Consider the following 20,555-nt stretch of genomic DNA (forward strand, 5'->3'; position numbering starts at 1 on the left):
CAACAGAAACAGATACTCCAACAAAAGCATCATAAACTCTTTATAATCCAATGAATGAACAGGTGTCCCAATACTTTTGTCCATATGGTGTATCTTGAGCTAATATAGTAACTCAGCGGTTCTTAACACCATGTTAGCGACGAGGCTGTGTCAACGAGGGCGTGTTAAAAACAGTGTTGAAACAGGTGATTTTTGTAGTGTGTGTGTGTTTGTGTGTGTGTGTGCCTGTGAGCGAGTGTGTGTGGATGTGTGTGTGTGTGGATGTGTGTGTGTGTGTGTGTGGATGTGTGTGTGTGTATATGCATACGTTTGTTTGTGTTTTTTTGTACTTAGGCCTCATGGAATGCTGTTCTCCGCACTGGCAGCTCCTCCTGCTGGACTCCCAGCACACCCTGTATACACACCTATGCAGATGCTGTGGTGGCAGCAGATGTACGCCCGTCAGTACTATATGCAATAGTAAATCATTTTCTGGGCCAGCTAGAGAGACCATCCTTTACTTTATACTCGTTCTTCTTATTGAGTGTGAGTGTGTGTGTGTGTGTGTGTGTGTGTATGTGTATGTGTGTGTGTGTGTGTGTGTGTGTGTGTGTGTGTGTGAACTTACATTTCTTCAGTCCAGGTTTGATTCTGATCTTCCCTCCATGTTCCACTCTAAACACACACATACACACACACACACACACACACACACGCACACACACACACACACACATACAGGTTTTTAAGTCTTATGAGGACTTTGCCTCCCAAACTGATTTGAACGTGGTTTAAGGGGACTCACCTTTCCCTTTGCTTTAAAGAGACGGCGGAAAGATTAAAATTTTTTTTTAAATTAGAAAATGTTTTTCCCTGCAGAACACAGATATCACCTTCATTTTTTTCTACACAAACTGAAACACTTGATATTCCAACCTGACAATATGCTTGCATATGGAGACATGCTGAAAATCTCCCGTCTACAGTAAGAATCTGGTTTTTGAGGACATACCCGTTTTAGCAGGACACTGAAACACCAATGCAGAAAAACTACAATTTCACAGTGTTGTAGGGACAGCAATGGTTTACTGGTACTTAAGTAACAAGAAACATACGCAAAACTGCAGGTGCTTGTATACAGTGATATTAGGACATATCATTGCTAAAGGTAAGCATAAAATAATCTTAGATTCCTAGATAATCCTACATTATTAAACAGAAGTAAAAATGTAAACATAAATAAAATTTCCCTAAACAATAATCTTTAAAACATGAATCACATGAATCACCCTAAATAAGGAGTAAACAGAAAAACATGAATTGCATGTCCATAATCAAAAAAATATTTAGCTAGACTGCATTTTCCTTTTATAGATCCCTTGATTTCTAACAAAATCTCTTATATTTTGTGCAGTTCGACCAGCAAGCACAGGATCTTCAGCCTCCTTGCACTGCTGACATTCTGCCATTGTGGCCAGAGTTCCCTTTGTTATGTGAGGCTTGAAATGCCTCATTACAGCCATCACCTCCTGTTTTGACCACAGTGTTCTGGTTCTCTTCCTGGGGTTTTTAGTGTCTGCTGAAATATGATCATTGAGACAAATTTGATTAATAAATAAAGTTCATAAAATTAATAAATACAGTACCTCCAACAGCACAATGCACTGCTGTATCTTCTTAAATTCAGGAAATTAATTATAATAAAGTTAATTAGTCAGCATCAGAAAGCTGTACATGCAATTCATAATACAATTACAGCAGACCATCATCAGAGATTTTTAGCTATCCAATAAATGTGTTTATATCAACTTGGGTAATCAGATAATGGATTTGATGAATTTTATACAATACTAATCAAACATTTAGACCTCAGTGGTTTATTATTATTTTGAGTTTTACCCGCATTGTAGATTAATACTAAAGTTATCCAAACTATAAAGAAAAACGTGGAATTGTGTTATACCAGAATATATTTCATATTTCATATTTTTCAAAGTAGGCACCATCTTGGTATATTTTGGCATTTTCTCAGTCAGCTTTATGAGGTGGTCCCCTGGAATGGCTTTCAGTTGTGCCTGGTCAAGAGTTAATTACTTGAATTTCTTGCCCTCTTAATGTGTAACTTATAAGAACTACTCATATAAGTTAAGAAATTAAACTTAGTCAATCCAAAACATGTCAAGAACTTTGAATGTATCCTCAAGGGCAGATCATCAAACGTTATGATGAAACTGGCTGTCCTCAGAACCGCCCCAGGAAAGGAAGTCAAGGACTTACCTCTGTTGAGGTATTTTGGTTTGTGTAACAGTAAATCCTTATGTGATCCTTCATAGTATGTATGACTTTTATTAATATTTGTATTTTTATTTTATTATTAGTATTAATGTAATAAACATAAATACATAAAATAAAAAACAATGAATGAGAAGATGTCCAAACTTTTGAGGGTTATTGCTCTGCAACCAGCCAATAAACTCCCAGAATAAGACATAACAGTACACATGCACTTAGAATTCTGATTACTAAGCAATACTCCAACTCTGTCAATTTTCTTACACACACAAACACTGACTCACACACAGTCTCTCTCTCCCTCTCTCTCTCTCTCTCTCTCACACACACACACACACACACACACACATACACACACACACACACACACACTCACACACACACAGAGTTATTCTATCTTACACAGACTCACTGAGGAGCCATAATAAACCCCAAACCCTGCATAGAGGGGTTGAGTGAATGTGGTGTTGAATGTGTGTAAGTGTGTGAGTGTGTGTAAGTGTGTGAGTGTGTGTGTATAAGAGGAGACGCTGTAGAAGGACAGAGTGCCGGCCGGACAGTCCACATACACTCCTAATCTCCTACAGCTGGAGGGAGGAGGAGGGAGAGCAGTTCTGTTATTATTGTGACGAACAGAGAAACCTTCATCAGAGCAGATCAGACACCAGGACTCTTCATTCTCTCCAAACCTGCAGTCTGATCTCCATCCTTTCCTGCTGATGGTTTTATAAGTCAGAGCTACAGCAGCTCCTCTCTCCCCGCTCCACTCAGCCTCCCAGTAACAGCGTCCAGTCAGACTCTCTCTACTCATCACCTGCTGATACCTATCAAACCTTTCTGGATGATCAGGATACGACTGCTCCTCTCCCCACACCACCTTTCTGTTCCCCTCACTCAGAGAGAGAAGTGTGTGTGCTGTGTTTGGGTCCAGTGTGAGATCACAGCCGTCTGAACACAAGAAGAGACATTAGAGGAGGAACACTGCACTGATAGAGTGTGTGTGTGTGTGTGTGTGTGTGTGTGTGTGTGTGTGTGTGTGTGAACTTACATTTCTTTAGTCCAGGTTTGATTCTGATCTTCCCTCCATGTTCCACCCTAAACACACACACACACACACACACACACACACAGATCAGGACAGTATCTCTCTTTCAGTGTCTCTCTCTCTCTCTCTCTCTCTCTCTCTCTTAGTTCAGTTTAATTGGCTTCATTGAATAAATTGTAAATAACAGTTGTTGTGAGTAACAGAATGAAAACTACTATTACTGCTATTAAAATAATAAAGATAAGGAATAATAATCAATAATAACAGAATTCTGGTGGGTTTTAAGCCTAGGTCAGTACTTTTATGTCCTCCATCCTGAACTAAATAGTCTTAAATGTGAGAACACTTTTTAAAACCACCATTCACCAACAAAACTAGTCAGTCAGCGGCAGCTTTCTAATTTCATTATTATACTATTACTGTTCGTGGGGGGAGTAGTAGGCTAGACCAAGGCTGAGCTACGCTTTAGGCCTGGAACAATGTGTCTGGGGCAGGTTTATGTAGTCTAGGTGGATAAAGACAATGTAGGCTACAATGAAACACACAGACACACCCAATAGGATGAAGCTGCTTTAAGCTTCATTACTGTGATGGAGTGGTGGAGGGTACATTTTTATAGTGTTAATAAATGACACATTCTGGAAGTATTTACTGTGTCCACTCTCACTGACTCCCGTTAACTCATTGCATGGCTGCCCCTGGTGCCTGCTGATTAATGTTACTCTTGGTCAGGCTGAACGGGCAGTGTACATCAGCCACAAGAACCGTGTGGAGTGGTCAGCTGACTGTGACGCCGTTCAGATCCTCTCTAGACTGGTAAAGTCCAGGGTTTTGATGGAGTTTAATTATTATAAGTGTGTGTCTGATCTGGAGACTTTTAAAGTGGTGTGGTGCTGTGGGGAGGCGGTGTGCTCAGTGTTGGGATGGTGAGTCTGTTTTACACCTGAATTTTATTCATTTAAAAAAGTGTTTTATGACAAGGTTGTGGGTTTGATGCCCAGGCTTGGCAAGCTGCCACTGTTGGGCCCTTTAGCAAGGCCCTTCACCCTCTCTGCTCCCCTGTCGCCACAGCAATGGCTACCCGCCGCTCTGTGAGTGTGTGTGCTCACTGTCCACTGTGTGTGTTTCAACAGTGTGAATTTGTGTGTGTGTGTGTGTGTGTGTTCACTGCACGGATGGGATAAAAGCCAAATTCCATCTGTGTCCATCACAAATGGTAAATATGGTTGTCTTGTCTTGGGGGTCTAGAGGAGAGGTTGAGTCTGGTGGGGAGGGAGAGGGCATGTTAGCTTCTAGGGCTGATGCCACAGAGGGGACTACTGTTTTAGATAGGTGCAGGCTGAGGTGGGGGTGCAGGCTGAGGTGATGGTGCAGGCTGAGGTGGGGGTGCAGTAGCTGAAACTGTTGGTGAGGACAGCACCGTTAGTCAGGAGAGTTCTGAACCCTGATCCTACTGAAACTGTGGCTGCTGCTGGTCAGGGTGAGGAAGCTGCTGCTGCTAGTTTGGTGGAGGGAGAGGGTATGGATACTGATGCCATAGCTGAATAAACGCTCTTTAGGGAGCCGGGAAAAAGAAAACTGAAGAGGACTAGGACTGGGAAAAGACCTGGGAGGACACAGGGAGCTTCCAGGGGTGAAAAACACAGAGAAGCACTTGGAGATGATTCTGGTACTTTGGAGGAGTCTGACAGTGACATGTCAGAGTTAGGAAGTCAGCCGAGTTCTTGTGCTGCTTACTCCTTTGATCAGATCAAACTGTTCCTCAGCAAAACTAAGAATGTGAAAGGAGTCATGGTTGATGACCACTTTCCTGACCCCAAATAATTTATATAATCGGTTCGGACATTAATGAGGAATGAAGGTGAAGAGCAGTTCACTGTGCAGGAGCTCAGCGATGATGATGATGATGATGATGATGATGATGGATTTGAGACCTCTTCAATTCTTTCTGTTTCTCATCCTGTTGTGTCTCGTGCTGTGGCCTTTCCTGTCTCCTCTTATTCAGAGAGCAGTTTGTGTTCATTGTGATCATAGAAACAATCAAACCCTGTTTTCTTATTAAAAATGAGTTTCTGACACAAACAGAATGAACATTTGTTGGATCAGGTTCATTACATAGCAAGTAAAAGCAGTGACACTTATGGAGGATTTTCTTTACTCTGTAAACACACACACACACACACACACACACACACACCACTGAACAGCTGTTGATACCTGAGTGTGGTGAGTGTGCAGTGTGGATCCTCCTGTCTGGCAGACAGCAGCTTCACTCCTGACTCTCCTGGGTGGTTGTAGGTCAGATCCAGTTCTTTCAGGTGGGAGGGGTTTGAACTCAGAGCTGTAGCCAGAGAAGAACAACCTTTCTCTGTGACCATACAACCAGACACTCTGCAGAGAGAGAGAGAGAGAGAGAAAGAGAGAGAGAGAGAGAGAGAGAGAGAGAGAGAGAGACAGAGAGAGAGATGATACACTTTGGTATCAAATAAACAGTTTCTGACAAACCAAGAATCTCCTTAAAAATCAAACAGCACTCTTCAGTATAAGACTAATTATAATGACACTGAAAAAAACACATTATTATTATTATTATTATTATTATTACACAGTTTAAATACAGTTGCTGGTGATTATCTGGCTGATAATTACTACATTATTAAGCAGTAAAAACAGTAAATTCAGTTTTCAGTCTATTTGCCTCTAGAAGCACATGCAGAAATACACTCCTGCAGCTGATTCATAAAAATTGTTGCTGAATAACAAACGTCACTGTTTGACTCGTCACTTCTGGTAGAAAACCATCCTGTGCTATTTTCACATTCACTATATGGACAAAAGTATTGGGACACCTGCTCATTCACGGTCTCTTCTGAAATCAAGATTATCAAAATAGTTTGTCCTGCTTTTGTTGGAGTAACTGTCTCTACTGTACAGGAAGGCTTTCTACTAGATTGTGGAGCATTGCTGTGAGGATTTGATTGCGCTGAGGTTAAGATGTTGGATGATCACCAACCCACCTCATTCCAAACTCTCCAACTTATATCACAATTCCAGAGGACACTTGGCATTAGGCATGGTGCCAAATATTTATGTTGATCTGCTTCAGAGAGTCCTATTCTATTGGCAATACTTCTCTACAGGCACTAGACAGGCTGTGTGCATTTGCACATCAGTGTCAGCAATGGGTGCAACTTAAAATAGCTGAATGCATTCATTAGCCTGCATTTACTTCAACATATAGTGTACTGTGATCAGTGACACACATTGTACAGTATGCTAGCCACACTGTAATTAAGTTGTCTTAATATGAAAACCTTCACCAATTCTTATGTTAAAATATTGACTTAATTAGTCAGTTAGTTAATTACCAATAACTGCCATGATAACATTATAAAGGGATTATGATGTCCCTCTATAAAGACGTGTTTTCAGAACATATGGCATGTAGAACTGCTTCTTGTTATGACTTTAATACTTGGCTTATAGCATATTACTGCACCTATAACAGAAACATCAAATCTGAACAGCACTAGAACAGATCATATCTCCAAACACCCCTTAATGAACAAACTATAGACACAAGCAGCAAGGAATTATCTCTGACAGACAGAGGAAACACACAGGACGTGGATGGGGAAACTTCCTGAGAGCAGGAGGAAGAGCTGCTAAGAGGAATCACTTAAGACTTTAAAGAATTGGTAAAGTGATGATAATTCAATATTTAGAGAGGATTCAAACACTACAGTGGAGTGAATACAGTAGATTTACTCTACAGAGAATCACAGGTGACAAACGTCAGAACATTACTGTGTTCAGTTCAGCTCCTCAGCTTCAACTCTGCTATAGTCATGCATGATATGATGGATCAGCACCACAAATCTGTCCACCAGTGTCCTCCCCCTCTGATGACCACATCCACCTCACACTATGCTGAAGTAATGTGAGAGTGAAATATGAGAATATGAAATAGTGATGGTTGGATCTCCTGAGTGATGCAGAGGAACCAATGCTAGGGACAATGAGGCTAACTTATCACTGCTAATTAGCTTTTCAGCAGTATTCAGCTCCACTCCACTCACTGCTCAGATCAGCCCTTCCATACAGTTTATTAGTGCATGTGTGTCCATCAGCACTACTGAACTGGGGTCAACAGGCTGTGTTAGAAACTTTTATTCTGCTTTTTATATTTTGTATCAAAGGCTTTAGAGAGATCAGTGAAGATGACTGCACAGTGTCTCTTTCTATTGATGTCAGTATAGAGATCATTTAGAATGAGTGTAGTGACTGAGATTGTGCTGGGCTTTTCTCTAAAGTCAGATTGGTAGTCTGACAGGACTGAATTTACACAGAGAAACGTCTGGAGCTGATCTTTCACTAAGGAGTCTAAAATGTTGACTAAGCATTGTAGTTTTGATATTGGTCAAAAATTATCATGATCTGAAGCTCCGCCTCCTTTGTGGAGGGGAATTCCATGTGCTGTTTTCCAGACACTGGAAATTCTGCTTGATTAAATAAAGAGAATAAAAATGTAAGTAATGTGATCTAAACTGATCGGGGACCCAAACTTCAGAAGAAAGGGTCCAACCTGTGCTTTTATTAGTGCTGATAGCACTTTGGGCTTTAGCTGATGTATGAGGAGAGAAAGAGTGATCGTAAAGAGACCGTAGCTTACAGCAGGGGGTGTATCCATCACACTGGGGGGTCTTTCACATTAGCATTGTTAAATAAATGTCCAGCAGCTGCTTGGAAGAGCTCTCTCTGACCAGTGATCTGATGGTCATTTAGTAAGATATGGGGTGGAGTAGCTCTGATCTGTTGTGTAGTTGAAAGAGTCTGAAGCTGAGTTTGTAAACAGGTGCAGGTAGTAATCTGATTTAGCCTTTCTGATGTGGGAGGTGCATTTATTCCTTAACTGCCTGAAAGAAAAACACTGGTCTGTAGTCCCATTTCTTCTGGTGAGGGCCCATGCTCTTTTCCTTGCATTCAGTAAGGAGGATATTTCAGTGGTCATGCAGGGTTTAGACCTGATCTCGTATTCTAACATTTTTATAGGGGGCATGCTTGTTCACCACTGCAAGAACTGTTTTATTAAAATGGTCTAAAGTCAACATCTGGGATTTAGTAGAGTAGTGAATGTTGCTGAGCACCAGGTCATTTAAAAAGACTTGATCATTAAAATGTTCAAAATTTCTACTAACCACCATCCGAGAGCCTGACATGTTTATGCTGGTGTTCCTAATGTATCTGATAGGACAGTGGTCACTAATACCGGGGTTAAATAAACATGTAGACGTAATTCTGTCAGATCTGTTGGATAACATTAGATCTATTAAGGCTGACTTGGTGGGATCACACAAGTTTGGTCGTGTTGGTTCTGGTTCCAGCTGATGAAGAGAGAGGTTACCACACACTTCCTTCAGATGATCGGATGCATTAGTTAACCAGTTCAGATTAAAATCACCTACAATCAACATTTCTGAGTCAATGTATGGAAATTAAAGCTCAGCTAAATCATCTACAGCATAAAAAGAAGCAGAAGCAGGTCTGTAAACACCAGCTCCCACAAAGCTGTTACAAACCTGTGAGTTTTTACTTGGATATTAGCTTTAACATAAATAGCCACACCTCCACCCCTTGCTTTCCTGTCTGCTCTGTAAAGTTGACAATCAGTTAGAGATACTTCATCACAGCTTGTTTTATCCAGGATTCAGTCACTACAACTAAATCTGGATCAGAATGTGATTTTAAAATGTACAAGTGATCCAGTTTATCCAGCTGAGGAAGATGTTTAAATGAATTATGCCTATACCTTTTCTGTGTTTACAGCTTGTGGGGTCTGTTGCAGCTATAGAGACATGAATGAAAGTACATGAGCAGGGTCAAGGGACAAGGGACTTTGCTCTTTTGGACTTCCCTCTGTCCTGGGTGCATTACCCCAGAGACTCCGGATCAGCTCCACATATTGTAGTGTGGACTGGCGTCGGGTTGCAGCACGATTCGGCTTTTACCCTGGAACCAGTGACTTCCTGTGGGACTCATGCTGAGGTCTCTCCCCTCTCCTCAGTCTCCTCCCAATCATCATATGCTAATGGCATGGACTGAACTCAAAACAGTGTTATGAAATAGCACAAATGTTGGAACATGCCTGAAGCCCCTCCTCCCAATCTCACCTCCAATAAACACTTCAGCTTGTTCACGTGTCCATGTTCGCAACCCTCCACCACCACAACCTCCCTTTTAACTGTTATCTCTCTGTTATCTCTGAAATCTGTTATCCCTAATTCTGAACTCTTTTGATTTGATCAGAATCAGAAATCCAGTATCTCACATTATTGGAATATTATATTTGGAGTAACTTACTATTCAAACACTATTAATACAGAGTATCTCTCACTCTAGTTCAGGACAAGCCCATATTCATGAGGAAGACTGCTGGCCTGACAATCATCATCACCCTCCACAAGGAGGATAAGCCACAGAAGAGCACTGCTGAAAGGCTGGCCTGTTCTCAGAGTTCTGTATCAGAGCATATTAATAGAAAATTGTCTGAAAGGGAAAATGGGGCAGGAGAAGGTGCACGAGAAACAGGGATGACCACAGCCTTGAGAGGATTTTCAAGAAAAGCTGATTCACGAATTTGGACTCTGGCTGGTGTCAGTGCATCAAGAGCCACCACGTACAGACATGTCAAAGAAAGGCTGCAACAGGGCTTTTTCACACGAGGAGGAGGGGTCAAGTCCCGGGTGAGTTGATGAGTCTACAAAGATGGATGCTGTGACACTACCACATAAGTAGACCTGTGGACTGTTTATTTTAATGAGCCGAACCCTAACATGACTTCTCACTGGGATGTTCTGATAGGAGCTGTGGCCTTCTCATGGTTCTGGTATTTTATTATGTTTTATTTTCATATTTCTTGTTTTGAAAATGTTTCCAGTTCGTTCCAACAGGGGACTCCTATTTTGAATATAAGCTTAACTGCAAGTTATGATACATCAGTACAGTAAGATACAGTTCACTACAACACAGTACACTGTTACACTGGATAAGGAGAGCGCATGAAGTCAATGTCTTCAATGTCAATGTCAAAGTCTTCAGGACCAAGAACTCAGCCCTTAGTACAGACTGGTTGAAACCAGTGGCCCTGGATAAGTTCATTCCTTTCAGGCAGCAAGATGCTGATTGACTGAGAGAGAGGCACAGAGAGAGAAAGAGAGAGGAATAGAAGGAATGGAAATACGGTGTGAGGTTTTTGCTGTGGTATTTAAATAGTCAGGGAGATCTATAATAGTGCCAACACTTAGAAGCAGTCCCTCTGAGGGTAGTGACTTTAGTATGAGCTCCAGTATACTGAGTCGAATGAGCAAGTCATGGAAAAGTGACACAAGCTTTGTAGCCTTATTTACTCATTTCTGTAGACTCCCTAGTGTTTAGAGGTATGGGAAGCCTGTTGGTTCTCTTTCTCCTCTAGCTTATTGTAATAAGTTTAAGTAGAACATGGGTGCTAAATTTCCTTGATGAACCCTGGATTATTGAGCCTTGTAGTAGTTTGCTTAGTTTAGTCTAGTAATGCCTAAGGAAATAAAATGAGATGTCATAAAAGCTCATATAAGTTTAATGTGTGGGTGTCCCAAAACATTTCTCCACATATCATATGAACAAAATGACTTACTGCATCTTTGTAAGAATGGTAAATGGAAACATGTTAATGTCATCTAGAAATATTGATACTGAAATCAGAATAAGGCTGTCACACTGGATATTGTCATTTGCAAAGGTTTTTGAACAGTCAGTGATATTACAAACTCTTAAACTGCTTTTACAGTGAAAACTAGTTCAGAGCTTGTGAAGCTCAGGGTGTGAATTCCATTAAATCCATTCTGATAAAGTAAAATTTCATTTGATATCTTGACGAAATATCAATAGCAATGACCCGGAAAGAGAAACAATTCAAAATTCCACTGTCCTAAAGAGAGAGACAGACAGACAGGGAGCAGAGCGAAAAGCTTACGGAGATACCAGCAGGCAATCTTCCAGCAGGTCGGGCTGGGTGACCATTTACTCAGAGAAGGTAAAGAGACAGGGTTAGTTCTGAATGGATTTCTAGAGAGCAGAGAATGTTGAACAGTATCAGAGTGTGTCTGACAACTCCAGCAAGTCTGACTATAACAGTCTAATTAAAAGGAGAGAGCCAGAAGGTAACACAGACAAGGGAGCTCCCTGAAACGCTAGCGTCTATTTGCTCCACCATCCACAAACCTGAGTAACTGAATTTTGGGAAGTAATAAGAAGCCAGCACTCTGAGATCTAAGTAGTCTTGATGGTTCATAATATGTAATACGATCTCACAGGTACTCAGGAGGGAGGCCATGTAGGGCTTTGTATGTTAATAGAAGAATTTTGTGGTCAATATGGAATTTAACTGGGAGCCAATGAAGTGCTGATAGAACTGGAATGATAAGGTCAAATGTTCTAGTTTTAGTAAGGACCCTGGCTGCAACATTTTGAACTAGTTGAAGTTTATTGAGGTTCCTGCTGGAACAACCTGACAGTAGTGCATTACAGTAATCTAGCCTTGAGGTAATAAAAGCATGTACTAGCTTTTCTGCATCCTGAGGAGATAAGGAATTTCTTTGTTTGGTGATGTTTCTAAGACGTGGAAAGGCTGTTCTACTAATATTAGCTATATGTTGCTCAAATGATCTGAATTGAATATGACACCAAGATTTTTAGCTGCTAAACCAGGAATGATGGAAGCATCAGCCAAGTCTAACATTAAGTCTGACAGTTTATTTCTAGTGCCTTTTGGACCTAAAAGGAGGACCTTGGTTTTGTCACTGTTAAGAAGAAGGAAGTTATGTGATATCCAGAGTTTTATATCCTTTACATAGTCCTCCATTTTCTGTAATCTAAATTTATCGTCTGGTTTCGCTGATATATAGAGCTGTGTGTCATCTGCATAACAATGGAAATTAATGTCATGTCTGCTTATAACTGAGCCCAGTGGTAACATGTATAATGTAAATAATAGCGGTCCTAAAATAGAGCCTTGCGGAACTCCATATCTTACAAACTGTGTCATTTTAAAATAAATAAATCCAAAGGCGACTGGACACCATCTTTGATCATTTTTGTTTGATTGGCAACCTCTGACCTTCACTTGAAACTTCATCTTGTATATTGATATTGGTATATTGATCTTAGTAAAGCTCTGAATCTCACATCTTCACATTTATCATTTCAGAATGAACTGACAGAAACACTGACCTGAGAATCTGCAGTTTACAGTGTGAACTCTTCAGTCCAGCAGAGAGCAGCTCCACTCCTGAATCCTGCAGGTCATTGTTACTGAGGTCCAGCTCTTTCAGGGAGTTTTCCAGCTTTAAAACTGATCCCAGAGCTTCACACGTCTTTACTCCAAGATTACATAAAGCTAGTCTGAAAAAAAGAGTAAAGTAATTTTCAAAGTAACGTAACATGAATTATTTCAATTTGCTACTTCTGGTCAGGTATATATTATAGCCTTATTGGATTGAAGCTCAGGGTAATGTTTTATGCCAAGTCCAGTTCAACACAGAATAATGACTCGATTAGGGTTAAATAACAGAAGGGGTGTGTTTTTGTCAGGATCTTGTTCTCACACTCTCCCCCGGGCCAATCAAGCCCTGTCAGTCAGGATTCCGGAGATCCCTCTCGTTAATGCACAACACCTGGGACTGTGGCTACAAAAGCCCTTCATGCTCAGGATTTCACTGCTGTGAATTCACTGTGTCTTTCTGGGTCCAGAGTCTTCCATGATCAGCTCATGGAAAAGCCTTTGGTGTCATGTCACTCGTGATCTGTTTGGTTTTGGGTAAACCCACTCTTGTTGTTGCTATCTTGTGTTCTATTGGCTTTGTTCATAGTGCCATGCCCTTCGTTCCCTGTCTGTTCTAGTTTTTGTTTTGCCCTTGTTACCCTGTCACCTGTGTTTTATTGTTGCATTCTGAAGCACTTCTTTGAGTGGTGTTTATCCCTGTCCCTGTCCAAAGTGTTACTTTGTGACTTTGCTTGTCCTCCTGTTGTTGTACACCAAAGCCCTGCTTGTGGTTTTGAGATCTCATTTTGCCCTCATTCCCTGGCTCAGCAGTTTTGCAGTTTTGTTTTCTTCTGCCCTGTTTTGTTTTATGCTCAGTCAGTCCCTTGTTTCTAAATGCTGTCTCTTCCCAGTCCCAGGTTTGTCATTTTGCCCCAGTCCCACCTACATTGCCAAGTTTGTATTGTTTATCAGTTTTGTGCATTAGTTTGCTACTACCCTGACTTATTCTATCTTGTTTGTAAGTCCTGTCTTGTTTTTCTGCCTTCGTTCATTAAAGTCATGCATTGTCTATTCCTTTCAAGTGTTTCCTTGTTTGTCACTGCCACACCTGACCAGGCATGAGTTTTCATAATTATTAATCTTAGTGATTTACAAACAACTTTAAAAATAACCTAACTTTCAGAACAGCAGCTTTGCTGCTCAATCTCAAATTATGAATGAGTCTTGTGTAGTTCTCTGTTGCCTCTGCATCTGTGCAGAAAAGGCACAGTCAATAGAAAACTGAACTACATATTTACAAATATTATTATTAAACCACAAAATTATAATTAGGCAAATAATTATAAAAACTAATAAAAAATGCATATTTAAATTACTGGTAAACAAAACAAGAAAAAAATTATGCCCACAATTCCTACCTTTAACATGTAATTGAATTCATGTCCTTCAATATTGGAAAACCCTGGATTCCATAAATACTACAATGATTTTGCTGGTCTATTGATATTCTGGTGTTGGTTTAGCTGGTCACCCCAGGATTGTGCTGGTTGTCCAGCATAAAAGCATCCAAGAAATAACATATGTTGGTGATGAATAAAAATGCTATGAACAAATGAAAGTCTGACTTTGATTTTGAACCATGTGGTGACTTGGTGTGTACCACACTGAACATGGACCAGAGGAAGCGAAGGAAAGAGTCTCAGGAGATTAGAAAGAAAATTACAAACAAGCATGTTAAAGGTAAAGGTTATAAGACCATCTCCAAGCAGCTTGATGTTCCTGTGACTACAGTTGCACATATTATTCAGACATTTAAGATCCATGGGACTGTAGCCAACCTCCCTGGACATGGCTGCAGGAGGAAAAGTGATGACAAATCAAAGAGAAGGATAATACGAATGGTAACAAAAGAGCCCAGAAAAACATCTGAAGAGATTAAAGGTAAACTTCAAGCCTAAAGAACATCAGTGTCAGATCGCAACATCCGTCGTTGTTTGAGCCAAAGTGAACTTCATGGGAGATGACCGAGGAGGACACCATTATTGAAAACAAATCATAAAAAAGCCAGAATGGAATTTGCCAAACTACATGTTGACAAGCCTCAAAGCTTCTGGGAGAATGTCCTATGGACAGATGAGACAAAAATGGAACTATTTACCAAGGCACATCAGCTCTATGTTCACAGATGGAAAAATGAAGTATATCAAGAAAAGAACACTGTCCCTACTGTGAAACATGGAGGAGGCTCTGTTATGTTCTGGGGCTGCTTTGCTGCATCTAGCACAGGGTGTCTTGAATCTGTACAGGGTACAATGAAATCTCAAGACTATCGAGATTAGAGAGAGAAATGTGCTGCCCAGTGTCAAAAAGCTTGGTCTCAATCATAGGTCATGGGTCTTGCAACAGGATAATGACCAAAAACACACAGCTAAAACACCCAAGAATGGCTAAGAGGAACATTGGACTATTCTGAAGAGGCCTTCTATCAGCCCTGACCTAAATCCTATTAAGCATCTTTGGAAAAAGTGGAAACATGCCTGGAAAAGGCACCCTTCAAACCTGAGAGAACTGGAGCAGTTTGCTCATTAGAAGTGGGCCAAAATACCTGCTGAAAGGTGCAGAAGTCTCATTACAGTTACAGGAATAGCTCTGATCCCAGCCTTTTACAGTTAGGATAGAAGCATTTCATTGTACTGTAGAAATGTATTGGTATAATGACAATAAAGGCACTTCACTTAAAACATAAATGAAAATCATACTTACAAAGCTCGTCTTGTGTTTTTCACCACAGGCAGTAGGCGCCTCAGTCCTTCTTCTGATGCTTTGTATTTCTTCAGTTCAAACGTCTCTTGAGTTTCCTCTGACATCAGCAGCACAAAGACCAGAGCTGACCACTGTGGAGATGAGAGTGCCCGTGTTGATAGATCTCCTGAGTTCAGGTATTTCTGGATTTCAAATGGTAGTGAGATGTCATTCAGTTCACTCAGGCAGTGGAGGAGATTCAGGCTTCTGTCAAATGACGTTTCCTCTTTCAGTTTCTCCTTAATGTAGTCAGCTGTGTCTTTAGCACGGTTTGTTTTTATCTTCAGGCTTGGCAGAAGTTCAGTCAGGATTTGCTGACTGTCCTCCAGTGAGAGGCCGAGGAGGAAGCGGAGGAAAAGGTCCAGGTGTCCACTTTTACTTTGCAAAGCTCTTTCCACTGCACACTTATGGAGATCTATTATGTTCTTATTAACCCATTTAAGTTTGTTGCAGAATGTCTTATTTTTGAACACATTCTTCTTCTTGTTGCAGTGTGAGTGATGCACATATAAAGCTGCAAGGCTTTCCTGAACACTGAGATGCACAAAGCTGAAAATGTTCCTCTCAGAAAATCCCTCCTGCTGACTGAAAATCTGTGTACACACTCCCGAGAACACAGTGCCATCACTGACATCAATCCCACAATTCCTAAGATCCTCCTCATAGAAGTTCAGATCTCCACTCTCAAGATTATGGAAGGCCAGTTCACCAAGCTTCAGAATCATGAGCTCAGTATCAACAGTGCCAGTCTTCTTACTGTATTTGTCCTTCATTAGGTTTTTCTGTTGTAGAAGGAAGCTTATGTACATTCCTGTCAGGGTTGTGGGGATGTTCTCACTGCTCTCTTTATCCATTAGTGGTAGAAGCACAGTGGCAGAGATCCAGCAGAAAACTGGGATTTGACACATGATGTAGAGGCTTCTTGTTTTCTTTATGTGTGAAACTATTTTCTCTGCTACATCCTCAGTTCTACAGTTTCTGCTAAAGTATGCTTCCTTCTGTTCATCATTAAATCCTCGTACTTCTGTCACCTGATTAATGTAATTCCGAGGAATCAGATGGGCTGCTGCTGGTCGACAAGTTACCCAGATTAGAGCAAAGCGAAGCAGATTTCTCTTGATGAGATTTGTGATCAGTGAGCCCACTGAGGTCTTCGCATTCACATCTTTCACTTCCTCCCCATCTTCAAAGTTAAGAGGAAAGTGGCACTCATCCAGCCCATCAAAAATAAACAACACTTTACCGTCTTCCTCTGGAAGAGACTTCAGTTCAGGGTTTGAGGAGAAAAAGCAGTGGTTCAATAGTTCAATCAAACTGAACTCCTCTTTCTTCAAATTAAGTTCACGGAAGGGGAGAGGAAAAATGAACTGTATGTCTTGATTCTCCTCACCCTTTGCCCAGTCCAGTATGAACTTGTTGACTGAGACGGTTTTGCCGACTCCTGCAATTCCCATGGTCAACACTTTTCTGTTCCGTCGACCCGTCCCAGACTGGACTTTGAAAATCTCACTGCATTTTATACAGTCTTCCTCACCAGCAGGTTTGTGGGAAGATATCTCTATTTGCATCACTTCATGCTCATTTATGACTCCTCCACTCTCATTCTGCACTATAATGAGGTCAGTGTAGATATCCTCCAAGAACTTATTATGGCCTTTCTGTGAATTCCCAATTAGTATATGCTCATATGTCAGCCTCAGGGTAGACATCAAGTGAACACAGTGTTGCTGATCTTCTGTAAGAGAAGAGTAAGAAATAAATGTTCTTTATTATCTTAAGACATTTAATAAATAACATTAACTGCTAGCCTAGGATGGTGTTTGTAATGAAACAATAACTATGAAAAATTAATAAAATACTAATGAAAAAAACTACAGTCATGTGAAAAAGTTTGGACACCCCATGAAAATATTTGTTTGCTTTATAGTATATGAGATAAGATAAGATCATCCATTATTAGTCCCACAGTGGGGAAATTCACAGTGTCACAGCACCAAAGGGATAGCAAGACAGTAAGATGCAAAAATGTAGATAAATTACCAATATATACACAATATAAATAATAGAAGTAAAAAAAATAAAACTCTGAGAAAAAACTATATTATTTTAAGATTATTTACAGATAATTGCAAATGTGGTGGTGGTGGTGGTGGTATAAAAATATTACAAAAGAAATTATTTTTTGTAAATACTTTTTTGTATTATTAGTGACAGGCTGCTTCACCCCAAGTGTGTGAAGGAGCAGTATTGGCGGTCCTTCCTTCCTGCTGCTGTCAGACTCCACAACCAGAAGTGTCAATAGACACACAATTAAACTACACACATATGTTCAGGGAATACAGAACCCTCAATGTAAAAATACTCTAGCATGGATGCCAGCTTGGCTGTCATCCTCCTGTCTCCCACCACCTGCACTGGGTCTAAGAAGCACCCCAGGACAGAGCCGGCCCTCTTTATGAGCTTATTCAGTCTCTTCTTATCTGCCGTCGAGATGCTACTGCCCCAGCAGACCACTCCATAAAAGATGGCAGATGCCACCACTGTGTTGAAGACAGTCCTCAGGAGTGCTCCCTGCACCCCAAAGGAACTCAATCTCCTCAGCAGGTAGAGTCTGCTCTGGCCTTTCTTGAAGAGTGCACCAGTCCAGTTTGTTGTTCAGATGAACACCCAGGTACTTATAGGAGTCCACTCTCTCAATGTTCGATGTTCATATAATTAAACATATAAATGTTTGATCTTCATCTAAACTAAATATTAATGAGGTTTAAGATGTAATATAATGAAACAAATGTCTTTAAATGTCTTTTTATAAAATAATAGCTGGTACAATTTACTAGGAATTCATTCAATAAAGAATTCCTAGTATATTTTATGTTGGCAAGCTACTGTAGAAAAGCAGCCATCACATATCCACCTCCATGCTTCACAGCTGATATAGGTTCATGTGCACAAATACTGTTTATGTCAAACATGACTTCTGTTACTGTGTCCAAATAATTCATCTTTGGATTAATTTGTCCAAAGTACATTGTTCCAGATGTCTTGGTCTTGGTCTAGGTGTTTTCTGGATAACTTGCTCTGATTTCTTTTTACAGCAGGGGTTTTCTCCTTGCTCACCTCCCATGAAAATCAAACATGTTTTGTCTCTTTCTGATGGTAGATGCTGTACTTTGGCTTCAGCTCTGGCGTGAGCTAACTGTGGATCCTGTGATGACATTTTAGGATAGTTGGCTCAGTTGTTCCACTTGTAAATGATTTAGTGGACAGTGGAACAGCAGCTGTTTTATAACTGTTCTGAGATCTTTTTAAACCCCTTCCCAAACTCTGCACCTCCACCCTTCTTTCTGAAGGCCTCACAGGTCTCTTTGGGTCTGGCCATGGTGATTTTCACCACTCACTTCAACCATCAAGAGCAGACCTGGCCAGATTTTAAAGAATCCTCTCCAACCATGTTCTGATCATCTGCAGCTGATGTTCTGCACCTGATTCTAATTTTAGACATTGGAAGTAGTAATAAATGTGGGGGCCTCCTACCTGTAGTAGGAGCAACAACGGAGACTCCAGTCTGAGCTGAAGAGGAGGAGCCTGCTGCACTCATACCAGCGGACTCTGAAAAGTAAATAAAAGAAATAAAATACTAAATTGATTTAATTGTGGCACATTTAATACATACAAACAAGAAATACTATAGTTGGTATTTTGTAAGTTGGTATTTAAGTTTGGCTATATAAGGTAAACATTTAAAATAAAAATGCCTTTTACATTGTGTAACAGAATAAACTGCTAAAATCACTAACGTTAGAGTGTATGTTTTTTTTATTATTACCATAGATATCTGCATAACATAAGCTCCACCCACTATACTCTGATAGGCTGTACCCACATGAATTGTTACCAGTAGTTTGAGTATACAAATATGGAGTATCAGTGATACAGTTTGAAATGATAAACTCTCTTTTTTAAATGTATTGAAAAGGTTATATGAGGTGCAGAACCATTGCAGAGGTTAGTCTTCAGTTCCTCAGCCAGTTGGTTTTGGTTTATCTTCTTCAGGATGGTCAGAGTGATCTCTACAGCTCCACTGATTCCATATGTCTCCACCATCTTGTCCACAGTGTATTCTCTGTCTGCTTTCTCCAGCAGACCCCTCGGGATATGGTCAAAACCTTCCACACCACTGGTCAGGTGACGCATGAATGAATTCAGGTCCTTTTCCAGCAAGTCCCAAAGAGTTTTTAGCAGTTCTTCTGGAACATTCACCATCTCGCATCACTGCACACAAAGAATGAAGAGCATCAAGTTTCATTGAGAGTTCAGAAACAGAAAGTACTTAGAGCTTCTTGAATGGGAGTTGTAGGAGATTTTTTCTTTGGTAGGACTTTTCACCCCTTTGTAAATTTCCTCAGTTTGGGATAAATAAAGGAAACCAGTTCTGAAAGTGGTCAATCGGTTGACACCTTTGTATTTGTAAACTACCTGTATAATTTAACATAAATATTTTTGTTCTTTATTTCACTAAAGTTTAAACAATCTGAACAAAATAAAAGTGTTTCAGGGAGTGAGCTACTGCTCACTTTAATTATTTTGGGTACACATAACACAGAAAACTGTTGGAAAAAAACCCTAAAGAAAAAAAAGAAAGAGAAAGAAAGCATTCTTGATGGACAGTTTGTTACTGGACAACTACAACTTCTCTCATTAAGCAGAACAGAATGGAAAAGGGGAAAGTCGGTTGTACAAGGAACCAGTAAAAAATATAAATTCTTTTTTGACAAGACAGGAAGCATCTGAGCAGCAAAGAATACCTGTTGTATGCTGTGGAACAGCTAATCATGTTGATCTAAAATCTCTTCAAGTCAAAAACCTCACACAAACACCAGCTTGCTGTCAGTTGACAATGGACAATTGAACTATTAAATCCAGAGACAGAACTTGGTGTCTTCTTCCTCATAATTTTTCATTCATTTATTTTATTTGTTTAGGCAGAAATACAGACAGTATCACAGCATATGTTTAAAAGCAGGTGTTATTTTTACCTTTACCTTCCTTTATCTTTCAGGACACTGTGTGTGATTTTAGTGAAACAGCCTCTTTCCATATTAGACACCAGGGTCTGTTCAGAGCTGTACTGAGTGTGTG

At 40.3% G+C, this 20,555-nt stretch overlaps 1 protein-coding gene across 3 annotated transcripts; it reads right to left on the reverse strand.

Moving 5' to 3' along the window:
* Window positions 1–1,184: 1,184 nt before the first annotated feature.
* Window positions 1,185–20,532, reverse strand: LOC140569717 (protein NLRC3-like). 3 transcript variants are annotated; one of them, XM_072692562.1, is made up of 8 exons: window positions 20,459–20,532; window positions 19,412–19,688; window positions 18,951–19,025; window positions 15,378–17,151; window positions 12,584–12,754; window positions 5,534–5,707; window positions 3,320–3,366; window positions 1,185–3,219 (listed from the first exon to the last, which is right to left on the reverse strand). In XM_072692562.1, the coding sequence occupies exons 2-8, from the start codon at window positions 19,677–19,679 to the stop codon at window positions 2,660–2,662; spliced, it is 3,069 nt and encodes a 1,022-aa protein (XP_072548663.1). In that variant the 5' UTR covers window positions 19,680–19,688; window positions 20,459–20,532; the 3' UTR covers window positions 1,185–2,659. The 3 variants fall into 3 exon arrangements, with proteins under 3 accessions (XP_072548663.1, XP_072548665.1, XP_072548666.1); XM_072692564.1 differs by having other exon boundaries at window positions 20,453–20,470; XM_072692565.1 differs by lacking the exon at window positions 12,584–12,754.
* Window positions 20,533–20,555: the final 23 nt, after the last annotated feature.

This window comes from Salminus brasiliensis, chromosome 1 (assembly GCF_030463535.1).
Source record: "Salminus brasiliensis chromosome 1, fSalBra1.hap2, whole genome shotgun sequence".
NCBI lineage: Eukaryota > Metazoa > Chordata > Actinopteri > Characiformes > Bryconidae > Salminus > Salminus brasiliensis.

What these genes read in the sequence shown, in the direction of transcription:
- LOC140569717 (XM_072692562.1), bottom strand. Translation starts at nt 19,679, where the DNA reads ATGGTGAATGTTCCAGAAGAACTGCTAAAAACTCTTTGGGACTTGCTG. An exon ending in TGCACACTCACCACACTCAG is followed by an intron (nt 3,367 to 5,533) that starts GTATCAACAGCT and finishes GTGTGTGTTTAG; the next exon opens with GGTGGAACATGGAGGGAAGA. An exon ending in CAAACCTGGACTAAAGAAAT is followed by an intron (nt 3,220 to 3,319) that starts GTAAGTTCACAC and finishes TCTTGTGTTCAG; the next exon opens with ACGGCTGTGATCTCACACTG.